This window comes from Mobula hypostoma, chromosome 11 (genome assembly GCF_963921235.1).
Source record: "Mobula hypostoma chromosome 11, sMobHyp1.1, whole genome shotgun sequence".
Classification (NCBI taxonomy): domain Eukaryota; kingdom Metazoa; phylum Chordata; class Chondrichthyes; order Myliobatiformes; family Myliobatidae; genus Mobula; species Mobula hypostoma.
This window is the reverse complement of record NC_086107.1, coordinates 39,084,176-39,096,995: the sequence shown is the minus strand read 5'-3', so window position 1 is coordinate 39,096,995 and position 12,820 is coordinate 39,084,176. Positions and strand designations below refer to the sequence as shown.

The 12,820-nt window shown below is 38.9% G+C and overlaps 1 protein-coding gene across 1 annotated transcript in view; it reads right to left on the bottom strand.

Annotated features, from left to right (window-relative positions):
• Positions 1 to 12,820, bottom strand: part of tmem41b (transmembrane protein 41B) — a 34,047-nt gene that overhangs the window by 17,400 nt on the left and 3,827 nt on the right. Inside the window, exons 2-5 of the mRNA XM_063061860.1 lie at positions 11,036 to 11,150; positions 7,073 to 7,201; positions 4,294 to 4,387; positions 454 to 558 (exon numbers count right to left, since the gene is read on the bottom strand). Of these exons, the coding sequence (XP_062917930.1) occupies positions 454 to 558; positions 4,294 to 4,387; positions 7,073 to 7,201; positions 11,036 to 11,150 (443 nt within the window). The remainder of the gene's footprint in view (positions 1 to 453; positions 559 to 4,293; positions 4,388 to 7,072; positions 7,202 to 11,035; positions 11,151 to 12,820) is intronic.

The window sequence follows — 12,820 nt, the reverse complement described above, 5'->3', positions numbered from 1 at the left end:
AGATTTTATCAATATGTCTCTGTTTTTCAGTTCGACAGGTTTACAACAGAAATGTAAATTCGCATGTTTACTCCAGAGATACTGACTGATTTTCTATTTTTCTGCTCACATTTCAGATTTACTGAGTCAGTAGAATTTTGCTTTTATGCCAGGTGATAAAATGTTTCTTTAGCTTGCAGTCTTATAGCCACTAGTTGAAAAATGGCAGATCAGATAAGGCAGTATAAATAATTTCATACAGATGCACAAGTACAGTTCTTTAAGAAGATTAAACAGATCCTCAATAAGCAGTCTCACAAAACCAATTTCTAAAGCATCAGGAAGCACATCTTTCCATTATCTCCAAAAATGTACTTAAGCTATTCAATTTTTAAGCATTTTTTAAAAACTGCACATTTACCAACTTCACTCAGTATAAAGTCCAAGTAAAAAGAATAGATTTAAAAGGGTTACCTGTTGCGACCATTTTGTTGCTTTCTCTTTTAAATATTTATAAACAATTGGCCGACCAACTAAATATGAGAGCAGGTAGCAGAAGGAAGCTCCAAGACCGGAACACTGAAATTATTGGAGATAGCATGACTCACATTGTTTTAAAACAAAGGAGTTAATTTACAAACAATGGTTAGCAAGGAAATCAACTTGGTTGTACTGCAGGAACTATTCCTTTGTTTTAAGTTATTCCTTTACTTTTCCACATGCAAAGCAATTATTAAACCTCCATTTTCCCTTTTACTAAAAACTTATATTACAGGTGAAAATACATTAAGTTGGCAGAAATTTAAGATTTTCATTTAAAAAGCCAAATTTCAAGAATGAAGTGCTACCCTCAAACACAATCCACGAGTCAAAGGAGAGAAATACAAAAAAACTATTTTAAATGATGAATGCCAAAGCTCTAATTCTAGTCTTCCAATTATTTATATTACTCCTGCAATTTTTATCAACAGCCATAGAATTTTAAAAAGTTCTAACTAATTCTCAATATAGCACATAAAACAAGTTAGCACGTTAGAATTATAACTGTTGAACTAAGAATATTAAACAAAGGATTGAGATATAGAAAATTAGAAATTAAAACCAGCTTCTGGTTTACACACTACTTTTATACCACATGGCCCCGTCAGTTATTGAGCGCTGTCTGGGTAAACCTGCTTGCTCAATCTCGTAATAAAACAGCTGTTGAAAACCCTACTTGTAGATCATACTGACCAATAAACTCTCATGTTATTCTTGTGTGATCACTCAGATAAGAACTGAAAAAGTGACAAAATAATCAGAAATTTGTTCTTTAATGTCTGCCCACTGTTAGAATGTGCACAGCTGAACCTTGCCCAAGTAAAACAATTAAATTCACCGAGGATTTTACAAATGGTGCATTTAAACAGTTCCTTAACACTTATAGCTGTTTCAAAGTTGTGAAGATAATATTTGTTTAAGTCTGTGTCATTGGAATTGTACCCCAGCATGATCTGAGGCCCTCTGTTGGTCAGGGTCAACCATGGATGTTGCACCCCAGCTGTCTATGCAATACGTACGCCAGGGCAGTACATTATTGAGAGCAAGCTCCCTTGCTCCATGCAGCTGATGAATCCATAGGAACTACAGGGACAGATACTGTTTGGCACCAGTGGCATTGCAGGAATTGCCAGTCGGTGTTGAACTTAATGTAGGACTGCCTTAGAGAATCCAGCTCCAGATTTTTTCCTCAGGGTTTATTCCCAAAGCCTTCCCCATGAGTGGGTATTTGAAATTAAGAGTTTTCCTTCTCCTAGATAAGTTGCCAACCACAGCTGATGAGTCCCATCTGCCCAAAGTGACTGGTTTTAAGGCACCAATAACCCACCTTTGCTCCTGTCAGTAGAAATGGTTCAACTGATCTTAGTAGCTAATTCACATGTGAAAGCCAAGAGATGGAATTAGTAGTCAGAGGCTATTTGAGACACACGCCATTGGGAGCATTTAATAGGTAGAGGAAGCTTATCCCCTCTATCTCTCCCAGCTATAACAACCTTAAGGAACCAGCATGAGTTACTGCATTCACAACACAAGTTAGAGTAGGGAAAGAATGCACATTTCATTCTGAATTACTGGAGAACTGCTATGCAACCATGCACCAGAAAAAGCCAAGTAACTGAATTAGTATTTAGTTTAAGACCCAATGTGAAGATGAAGATGGGAGAAGATATCAGTGTCATATGAATGCCAGCATGGACTGGTTGGGTTGAATGGTTCATTTCTATACATACATCACAAACACAAGAGATTCTGTAGATGCTAGAAATCCAGAGTAACACACACAAAGCGATGGACAAATTCAGTCGATGTTTCAGGCCGAGACCCTTCATCAGGACTCATAATGAAGGGTCTGATGAAGAGTCTCGGACCGAATTATCGACTGTTTATTCCTTTCCATAGATGCTGCCTGATCTGCCGAGTTTCTCCAGCATTTTGTGTGTGTTGTTCTTCGCTACTGGATTGTCATATAAAACTCATGGTTTGTTAATGCCCTGCAAGGAAGGAAATCTGTCATTGATACCTTGTTTATATGGATTTCAGACACACCTATGCAATTGGCCAGTAACTAAATGCTCAATTCAAGGGCCATTATAGAAGAAATAATAAAAAATGCCAACAATGCCATGATATTTTTAAAAAAGTTGTCATTAAAAACAATGGGGCATAAATACAGTACTGGCATGAATGTGCTGGGTAAAACAGACTACTTCTATGTTGTAGATAAATGACATTTCTCAAAAGAAATTAAACTTTGCTCAATCCAATACACATCTTTTAAAATGTCGTAGGGATAGGATTAATGTATATTTGAAAAGGCGGAGATGAATTAGGGATAGTCAAAATAGCTTTGTGCAGGTGATTCCTATTTAACTAATTGAGTTTTTTTGAGGTACTAACAAGCAGAATTGATGAAGGCAGGGCATAAATGTTGTCTAAATGGATTTGAGGATGGCATTTGTAAAAGTCTCCCATAGTTGACTGGTACAGAATGTTAAGGAAAATGGGATCTAAGGCAAGATAGTTAATTGAATGCAAAACTAGGCTGATGATAGACAGAGCATAATAACTGAAGGATGTTTATGTGATTGGAAGTCAGTGACTAATGGTGTACCACAGTGATCGATGCTGGGACCTTTGCTGTTTATTAAAAATATTAATGACTGTATGTGAATGTAGTAGGTATTATTAGTAAGTTTGCAGATGACCTGAAAATTAGTGGTAATGTGGATACATGGAAGGTTGTTTAAGGCTCCACAGGATATAGATCAGATGGAAGGTTAGGTAGAACACACTGACAGGTGGAAAATTAATCCTGACAAGTGTTGAATAATGTGTTTCAAATAGCAGGGCATATACAGTTAATGGAAAAGCCCTAAGAAATGTTGATGAGCAGACCTTGGGGTCCAAGTGCTTTCCTTGCAAGTTGCACAATAGGTCGATAGGTTAGTTAAGAAGGCATATGGCAGGCTTGCATCCACAGGTCAAGGCAAGGAACATTAGAGTTAGGATATTATGCTGCAACTTTACAAAACACCAGTAAGGCTGCATTTGGAGTAATGTGTGCAGTGCAGTTCTGGTTGCTACACTGTAGGAAGAACAATTCTTGAGAGAGAGGGAGTGCAGAGGAGATTCACCAGGATGTTACCTGGGTGGATGGACTTTAATTCTGGGGAGAGATTGGATGGGCTGAGATGTTTTTCTTGCAGTGAAGGTGGCTGAGGGGTGACCTGATAGAGAAATATATCTGATTCTTAGAGGCATAGATTGACAGTCAAAAATCATTGTGTAGATAACATTTCTACACAAAGAGTGATTGTCATCTGGAATGCACTGCTAGAAGAAAAGGTAGAATCCGACAAAATTATATTTAAGTGGCATTTAGTTAGACAAGGTATAAAAGGATAAATGGGATTCGTGTTGATGGACAAGAAGGTTGCCATGGTCAAAGGACCCATTTCTGTGGTGTACGACTCCGACTCCAGAATGTTTATCTGTATTCATGAACGATCTTACAAATTGGTCACATAGAGAATTTAGTTTTCGATTGTGCTACTTTAATCATTAATGAAACATGCTGGCCATTTTTCCACAGTCTTGTCTCAATGAAGGATATCTTTGTTCAATAGCTGTTTTATTGCAAGGTGCAAGCAATAGCTATTTCTTAAATGCTCCAAATATTTAGGTAAAATAAGATCAATCTACTGAACAGATAGAACAGGACCTTATTCGCTATTCTAGAATGACAGAAGATGTATTTTTGAAGCTTCAACCTACCAGGCAGACAAAGAAAAGTGCCAGTGGGAATGGGTAGAGAAACCCAGAAAGGATGCTGAGAAATATGGACCCTGGTATGGCAAATGTCTGTAAACTGGAGAGAATGAAGTCAAGGATTGTTTGCTTAAAAATATGTAATTGCTGTGCCACATTCTGATCATAAGATAACTTGTAAATTGGTTTTACTATTATTGTCACATGTACCAAGGTGTACACCATCCTGCTGTACATTACAACAGGTTTCAATTCTTAAATATTGCCCTATGCATAAGAACTAGAAATCACAGTTTCCTTATTCTCTCAACCCAAATGTATTTATGTTTGCAATACAATTAGAAGAGTTATCTGATCATTGTTCAATCATGCATGAAAGTTAAACAACTTTTCACGTAATGTCAAAGTGGAGATAATGAAATTAAAGTGTTTAATCAAATGAGAGTCTCGTGGGCAGCACAGTAAAGTAGTGGTTAGCACAATGCTTTACAGTACCAGCAACACGGGTTCAATTCCTCCAGTGACTGTAAGGAGTTTGTATGTTCTGCCTGTGACCGTGGGGGTTTCCTCCAGGTGCTCCAGTCTTCTCCCACAGTCCAAAGACGTACTAGTTGGTAGGTTAAATGGTCATCGTAAATTGTCCCGTGATTAGGCTCGGGTTAAACCGAGGGTTGCTGGGTGACGCGGCTCATAGGATTGGAAGGGCCTGTTGCACGCTGTGTCTCAATAAAATAAAATAAAATTACCCTCCTTGGTTTTCCCTTTCCTCTAGTCTTCCAGATTTAGATAACAGATCTTGTACCATGACTGTTTAAAGCAGGGGTAGGCAACCTACAGCTCGTGGGCCAGATCTGGCCCGCAAAGGTACTTTAACCAGCCCACAAGCAAATATTGGGATACTATGCTTATCCGGCCAGCGAGCGATTTTTCCTTATTCTGCATGTTTCACGTGATCACCCTGAAGGACATGCATGGCGTCTTCTTACACTGGCCTCAGGTTTCGTTTTGTTCCAAACCAAACTCTGGTATATTCGAATAACAGGATGGAAGACTATCTTATTAATGTGTATTAGATACTCCCCGTGCACGCGCAGGATTTCAGATGGGATTGTTAAAATTTGTAAACAGAAACAGCGTCACTGTGTTTTAACAAGAAATCCGCGCTAAATATCCATATTTACATGTGATACGATACTTGTTGAATAACTCGCGTTTCGAAATAAAAGTCAAAGAAAAAATTCCAATGGCAATGAAGGCAAAACGCAGGAAGATAGACGCTGAGTGCCGAAAAAGCAGTGAAAATGAAGGAAATACCCGTGCCAGTTATGAAGTCTCAAAACGTATTGCAGAAAAGATAAAGCCTTTCACAGCTGGAGAGTTTGTCAAAGAATGTTTACTGGCAGTGGTGGATATTGTTTGTCCTGAAAAGAAATCTTTATTTGCATCTATCAGCTTGTCAGCAAGAACGATCACACGGTGAGTTGAAGAAATATCAGATGTTAAAAGTTGTTTATGGGATGCCTGCAACGAATTGCATTTTTTTTCAATTGTGCTTGATGAGAGTACAGACTTGAGGGAGACTGCTCAACATGCAGTGTTTGTGCGAGGAGTGACCTCAACTTTTCAAATTTTTTAAGAGTTTATTCAATTAATTCCTATGAAGAACATGGTTACTGGAGTAGACATTTTTGAGGCTTTGTTGAAAATGATGTCAGAAATGAAACTTAATGTGTTGAAAATAACTGGCATCACAACTGATGGGGCACCAGCAATGGTGGGACAGAAAAACTAAACTGAGTTCTTTGATTATTAATTGGCATCCTTGGTTAAGCACAAATGATTTTCTAGCACGTGTTATTCATTAATTTGGGGCAAAACATAGCTAGATGTATTTAAATGGATAATTCCTATATTTCAAGTTTTTTATGGCATTTATCTGGCCCACCGTCCACTCATTAATACACGATCCGGCCCACAGAGGCAAAAAGGTTGCCGACCCCTGGTTTAAAGTAAAACCACTTAAATACCTGACACATTAAAAATATATTTGAAACTAATAATTACTTTTTATCCTGCTTTCAAACAGAGATCAACAAAAGAGCTACCTAAACAGTAAACCCAGTCTGAAACTAAAAAAGTGAAGAAAAAGAATCTGTGTAACAGCAATGAAGATCAAAACTCAAATACTATAATCCCCCGAGCGCACCAAGTTTTTATACTTGACTGCCAAGCACATCTGGCATGTCACACTATTACATATTCAGCACCGAATCAGCAGAAGTCTCTGCCAATTCAATTTCAGATTCTGTTTTATTATTTATCAAGCTTAGGCTCCTCTGATGCCATTCCTTTCCTTGACCACTCTGTAGGGCTGATGTGAACAGGAGATGTAGTGCAATACTCCCCACCTCACTTCAACCCCCCCCCCGCACACACAAAAAAAGCAATTTTATTCTTTTAACTTGCTCCAAAACACCATCTAGCTTCAAGGGTTTTACCATTACTACTTCATCCTACTGCTCAGAATTGAAAATGTAAGATAGATTGTTCAGTTGCCTTTTCTCCAACCCACAGAGATATTGCTCACATCTGCTCCAGGCATCCCTCAATTGCATCAACAAAATCTGGAACTCTTCTATAGTACAAACCCTTACATTCTTCCACGATACATTAGACATAAGCACATCACACATATCCAAAATGACCAAATATTTAACAGATAAAGTTTTTAATGCTCCACCCTTCTGCTACATAGACATTGTCCTAACTGCACATGAAAGGATACAAAATATATGTGGTAAAGTATGCCACTAACACTTGTACATAGTAAGTGTCCTTGTATTTGTAAAGAACTTTCCCCAACGCCTTGGCATCATCCATGTCCTTAGGAATTACTATAGTTTTTCGTTCCTCTCTATTAAGATCCAAAAACAAAATATGATTAAAGTTCAAAGTAAATGTATTATCAACATATGTATATATTACCATATACTACCTTGACATTCATTTTCTTGCAGGCATTTACAGGAAAAAAGAAGTACAATAGAATTGACAAAGCTATACATAGACATATACAAACAACTAATGTGCGAATGAGGACAAAGCGTACAAATAAATATAAGATTGAGAATATGAGTTGTAAAGACTCCTTGGACTGTAGGGCATAGGATCCGTTTGGAGTAATAGTGATTGAAACTATCCATGCTGGTTCAGGAGCCTGATAGTTGTAGGGTAATAACTGTTCCTGTACCTCGTGGTGTGAAACCTAATGCTTCTGTACCACCTGTCCGATGGAACCTGTGAGGACAGGATGTGGCCTGGATGGTGGAGGTCTTTAATGATGGATGCTGCTTTCTTGTGGCATGCTCCATGTAAATGTATTCAATGGTGGGGATTAATATCCTTATTAATATGATTAATAATTTAAAGGCAAATATTCTTAAATGTAAATCTATTTTCTTAAAATAAATATGTTTCCAAAAAAGTTTTCCAGCTTGTCAGCTAATGCGCAAGAGGACAAACTGTGCAAATAAAATATTGAGAATGAGATGTAAAGACTCCTTGAACGTGAGTTTAATTAGCAGATAGAATGAAATGTTAAGATTAATTGACTGCTGATGATTTATTATGATTAATAATTATCTGGAATACAATGACATTTAGGGCTGGAAGGGTGAGGGGGAAGAAAGGAAAAAATTATGCAGTACTCAGTATAGCAAAACTTAACATTTTACGTGAGTGAATCAAACAAAAAGCCTGTGCTATAGCAGAGGATGGAACTGAATAGCTTTTTTTCAAAAAGTTAGCACAGAAATAATGAGCTGAATAGTCTCTTATGACTGCACCAAGCAATTAATCATTCATATAATCACTTGGAATAAAGACATTCAAATCAAAGGGAATTAACAAAGCGAGAAGGAAAAAGACAAACAAAAATCAATATTGAACCAGAGCTGAGAAAATTAGGTAGTAAAGATAAAAAGACAAATTCCGTAAAAGCTTAAAGAAAGCATAAAAATAGAGTGAGAGGTAATTTGATATTGATAAGGGTAAGGGCTTGTCACTAAAGGCATAAAGAAAGGGTAGGTATAGAATGTACAAAAGATAGATTTAGTAGCCCAAAAGTCAAAGACAGATATGGAAGTCTGGGAGAGTTTCCAAGGAAGGGTGCTGGAATGGCACAGTAAGGCTTGAAAATGAGAACAAGGAACAGAAATTAACACTTCAGGAACAAAATAAAACGATTAGTTAAATAAGCTTAAATAGCACTAGGTAGCAAACCATGGTAAAACAAAGCTACGTAACAGCAGGAACATCAGAACCACGTGTGGTTCTGATTTAATCTTCAAGAATATAACTTTGCTAGCTTAAGATACTGGATGGAATCAGAAATTAGATGCCAGTTGGATCTGTATCTTTCCTGAGATACCGGGTTCAGAGCCATCACAGATCACTAACCTGATCAGGAGTAAATAATTTCTGGCTAAAATCATCTCTTATTTCCGATAAAACATTTCTGGCTTAAATTGAAGTAATGACCCCATGAAAGTAACTCTACTAAGAAACGATTCTTGGAGATGGTGGCATAGTCTTTAATTTACATATTACTTTTAATAACATCTTTAAAGACTGAGATCCAAGTTTTAAGGAGCTTGCAGAATCAGGTTATACAGCACCGGAACAGATTTGAAGAACAAAAATCACATCTTAAATTGTTTTTAACACAAAGATGGCCTGCACGTGAATGACACATGAGACATGCTCAAGAATATTGGGCCAACTAATTGTAGAATTATGCATTCTGCAATTGCTTACTGATACTATTAATACTTGGTACATTTCTTTTGGCTAGGCATCCTGACAGAATAGAAATTCTTAATCAAGTTCCCTGTAAATCGTTTGTAGAAAAGGGTAACCCACATCAAAGTTGCTGGTGAACGCAGCAGGCCAGGCAGCATCTCTAGGAAGAGGTACAGTCGACACTTCAGACTGAGACCCTTCGTCAAGACTAACTGAAGGAAGAGTTAGTAAGAGATTTGAAAGTGGGAGGGGGAGGGGGAGGGGGAGATCCAAAATGATAGGAGAAGACAGGAGGGGCAGGGACGGAGCCAAGAGCTGGACAGGTGATTGGCAAAGGGGATATGAGAGGATTATGGGACAGGAGGTCCGGGGAAAAAGACAAGGGGGGGGGACCCAGAGGATGGGCAAGGGGTATAGTCAGAGGGACAGAGGGAGAAAAAGGAGAGTGAGAGAAAGAATGTGTGTATAAAAATAAATAACGGATGGGGTACAAGGGGGAGGTGGGGCATTAGCAGAAGTTAGAGAAGTCGATGTTCATGCCATCAGGTTGGAAGCTACCCAGACGGAATACAAGGTGTTGTTCCTCCAACCTGAGTGTGGCTTCATCTTTACAGTAGAGGAGGCCGTGGACAGACATGTCAGAATGGGAATGGGATGTGGAATTAAAATGTGTGGCCACTGGGAGATCCTGCCCTCTCTGGCGGACAGAGCGTAGGTGTTCAGCAAAGCGGTCTCCCAGTCTGCGTCGGGTCTTGCCAATATATAGAAGGCCACATCGGGAGCACCGGATGCAGTATATCACCCCAGCCGACTCACAGGTGAAGTGTCGCCTCACCTGGAAGGACTGTTTGGGGCACTGAATGGTGGTAAGGGAGGAAGTGTAAGGGCATGTGTAGCACTTGTTCCGCTTACACGGATAAGTGCCAAGAGGGAGATCAGTGGGGAGGGATGGGGGGGGAACGAATGGACAAGGGAGTTGCGTAGGGAGCGATCCCTGCGGAAAGCGGGGGGGGGGAGGGAAAGATGTGCTTAGTGGTGGGATCCCGTTGGAGGTGGCGGAAGTTACAGAGAATAATATGTTGGACCCGGAGGCTGGTGGGGTGGTAGATGAGGACCAGGGGAACCCTATTCCTAGTGGGGTGGCGGGAGGATGGAGTGAGAGCAGATGTACGTGAAATGGGAGAGATGCGTTTGAGAGCAGAGTTGATAGTGGAGGAAGGGAAGCCCCTTTCTTTAAAAAAGGAGGACATCTCCCTCGTCCTGGAATGAAAAGCCTCATCCTGAGAGCAGATGCGGCGGAGACGGAGGAATTGCGAGAAGGGGATGGCATTTTTGCAAGAGACAGGGGAGAAGTGGAATAGTCCAGATAGCTGTAGAAAAGGGTACTTCTTTTGTTTAGCAATCTGTCATTCACAGTTTTACACTTGAAGAAATAATCTGCTTGTATTTTGCAATTATTATTTGAATTGTTGTGCAAAGATTCAGAAGAAGAATGCAAAAGTGATGCAATTTTGAGAAAATACTCCCCAAACTTAACTAAGTTGGAAGCATGCTCATCTCTGGATCATAAACGTGATTCTGACCTCCATATCAGCATTTAGCAAAATAATCTGTATCAATATCCAGTGCCGAAGGTCACGTGCCTTAAATATTATCGTTGGTGGGAAACAATAAACCGATAAGTGAATGTGAAAGGTAATTTGGTATTACCTAAAGAGCAAGTTATTACTTTGGTTGGCCACTGATCAGTTCTACATTAATCGATAGAATAATATTAAAAAAAAAGGTCCATCAGTAATTTGATTGTACAGAATGATCATTGTTCTTCCTTCTGAAGCAGTAAAATTAAACAATTCTTCACAGTAAGTGCTTAGTGTTTTAAAAAGATAAATTCAAATTCCGTTAACTTGGAGATCATACTTTTCTTTGTCATTTTATAGATACTTACTCATCAAGTTCTGGAAAATTCCTGTACACTATGTACATAATAAAAGCAGCTGAAAGGAAGGTAGATAGAAGAATGAAGAGAGACATTCGAGTCGAACCCCCTTCTGATGTTTTCTCTTAAACAAAAGCAAAAAAAGACTATCATTAGGAGGAAATAACATGACACATTAAAAATCACATGGTGTTATAGATATATTGACAGATTGAGTTAAAAGACTTAAATAAACATCCAACGATAGGTATGCTCAGTTTCTAAAGCAGAGCCCACTGGTGCATTCTCACTTTCCTCAACACTTTTCCAGATCAGCAACATTCATTACTCTGGCCATAGTGATCAGGAAGCCAGGCAGCAAGCTTTTGAGCAGTCCCAAGGCCTCTAAAGATGTAATGGGTGATATGGGCAAACCAAATGTGCGCTAACCAAACAACATCCTGGATAACTTTTACAGATGACAAAACCACACTCTGGCTTTGCCATCTGTCAAAGCTTTTACCATGCTTTAGAAAGATATTCATAAAATTATAAATGAATAATTCTTGTAAAACCTAAAAAACTAAAAACACAAAAAAACTCAAATAATTCAAAATTCTGTCAAACCACTCTTAGCTATACCAAACCAGGATGATCTTTTAATATCTTTCTTATCTTAAGATATTTGAAATTAAGAGAAATGCAAATCACATGCAGCTTTTTAATGGAACCATGATATATGAGGTAAATACAAATATAAGGCAGTAAGTAAGACAGCCAATACCTACAGTTTTTAAGTCTCTGAAACGGAAGGCAGAAACTTAACTTTATCTTGTGAAAATATTTGTTATGAGATCCGATGAATGGTTACTGTCTTGATATCAATATCCTCCCCCCAAAGCTGTCAACCTGTTGCTTCTCCCATTCGTATTTCTGAAAACTCAGGACCAACCCCTGCAGGGCTACCAAGGCACAGTATTACTACAGCCCAATACTTACCTGACAGTTTCATAACCCATTCAAGATCACAGCCATTCACTGCATCTCATAACACAAACATTTGCCAGATTTTTATCGAAATAACTGTTTCAGAAGCAGTTAAAGACTGATAAGTATTGGTTTCCTGACATTGGTTTCATCACATATATCATATCACATCACACATCATAGCTCCAGGAAAAAGCTGCACCAGATTTGCTACTCCTCTTCATTTTAAGCCCGACATTCTATTCAAGTTAAGCTTTCAAGCCCGTATTCACTCCCTTTTGCCAAACTTACCCAAGTAGTTGCTGAAACTCTCACCTATTGCAACCAGACATATCTACACAGTGTTGCCCTGTCTGACTTCCAACCGTGTCCCTCTACACAAAAACTTGCCATGAGTTAGAATACTGGTAGCTAAGGCCCATTCCTTCATTGCAAGTTTTGATCTCCACCAGCTCCAGGCCTAACAAGGTCTTACTTTTAGGGTTCTCATTGTTTTCAGTTTCGAGACTTCTTATAAGACCATAAGATATAAGAGCAGTATTGGGCCATTTGTCCCATCAAGTCTGCTCCACCATTTCATCATGGCTGATCCATTTCCCTCTCAGCCACAATCCCCTGCTTTCTCCCCGTATCCCTTCATGCCCTGACTAATCAAGCATCTATCAATTTCTGCCTGGAATATACTCAATGTCTTGGCCCCCACAGCCACTTGGGGCAATGAATTCCACAGATTCAACAATCTCTAGCTAAAGAAATTCCTTGTCTTCATTCTAAATGTTCATCCCTCTATTCTGAGGCTGTGTCCTCTGGTCTTGGACTTCCCCACCA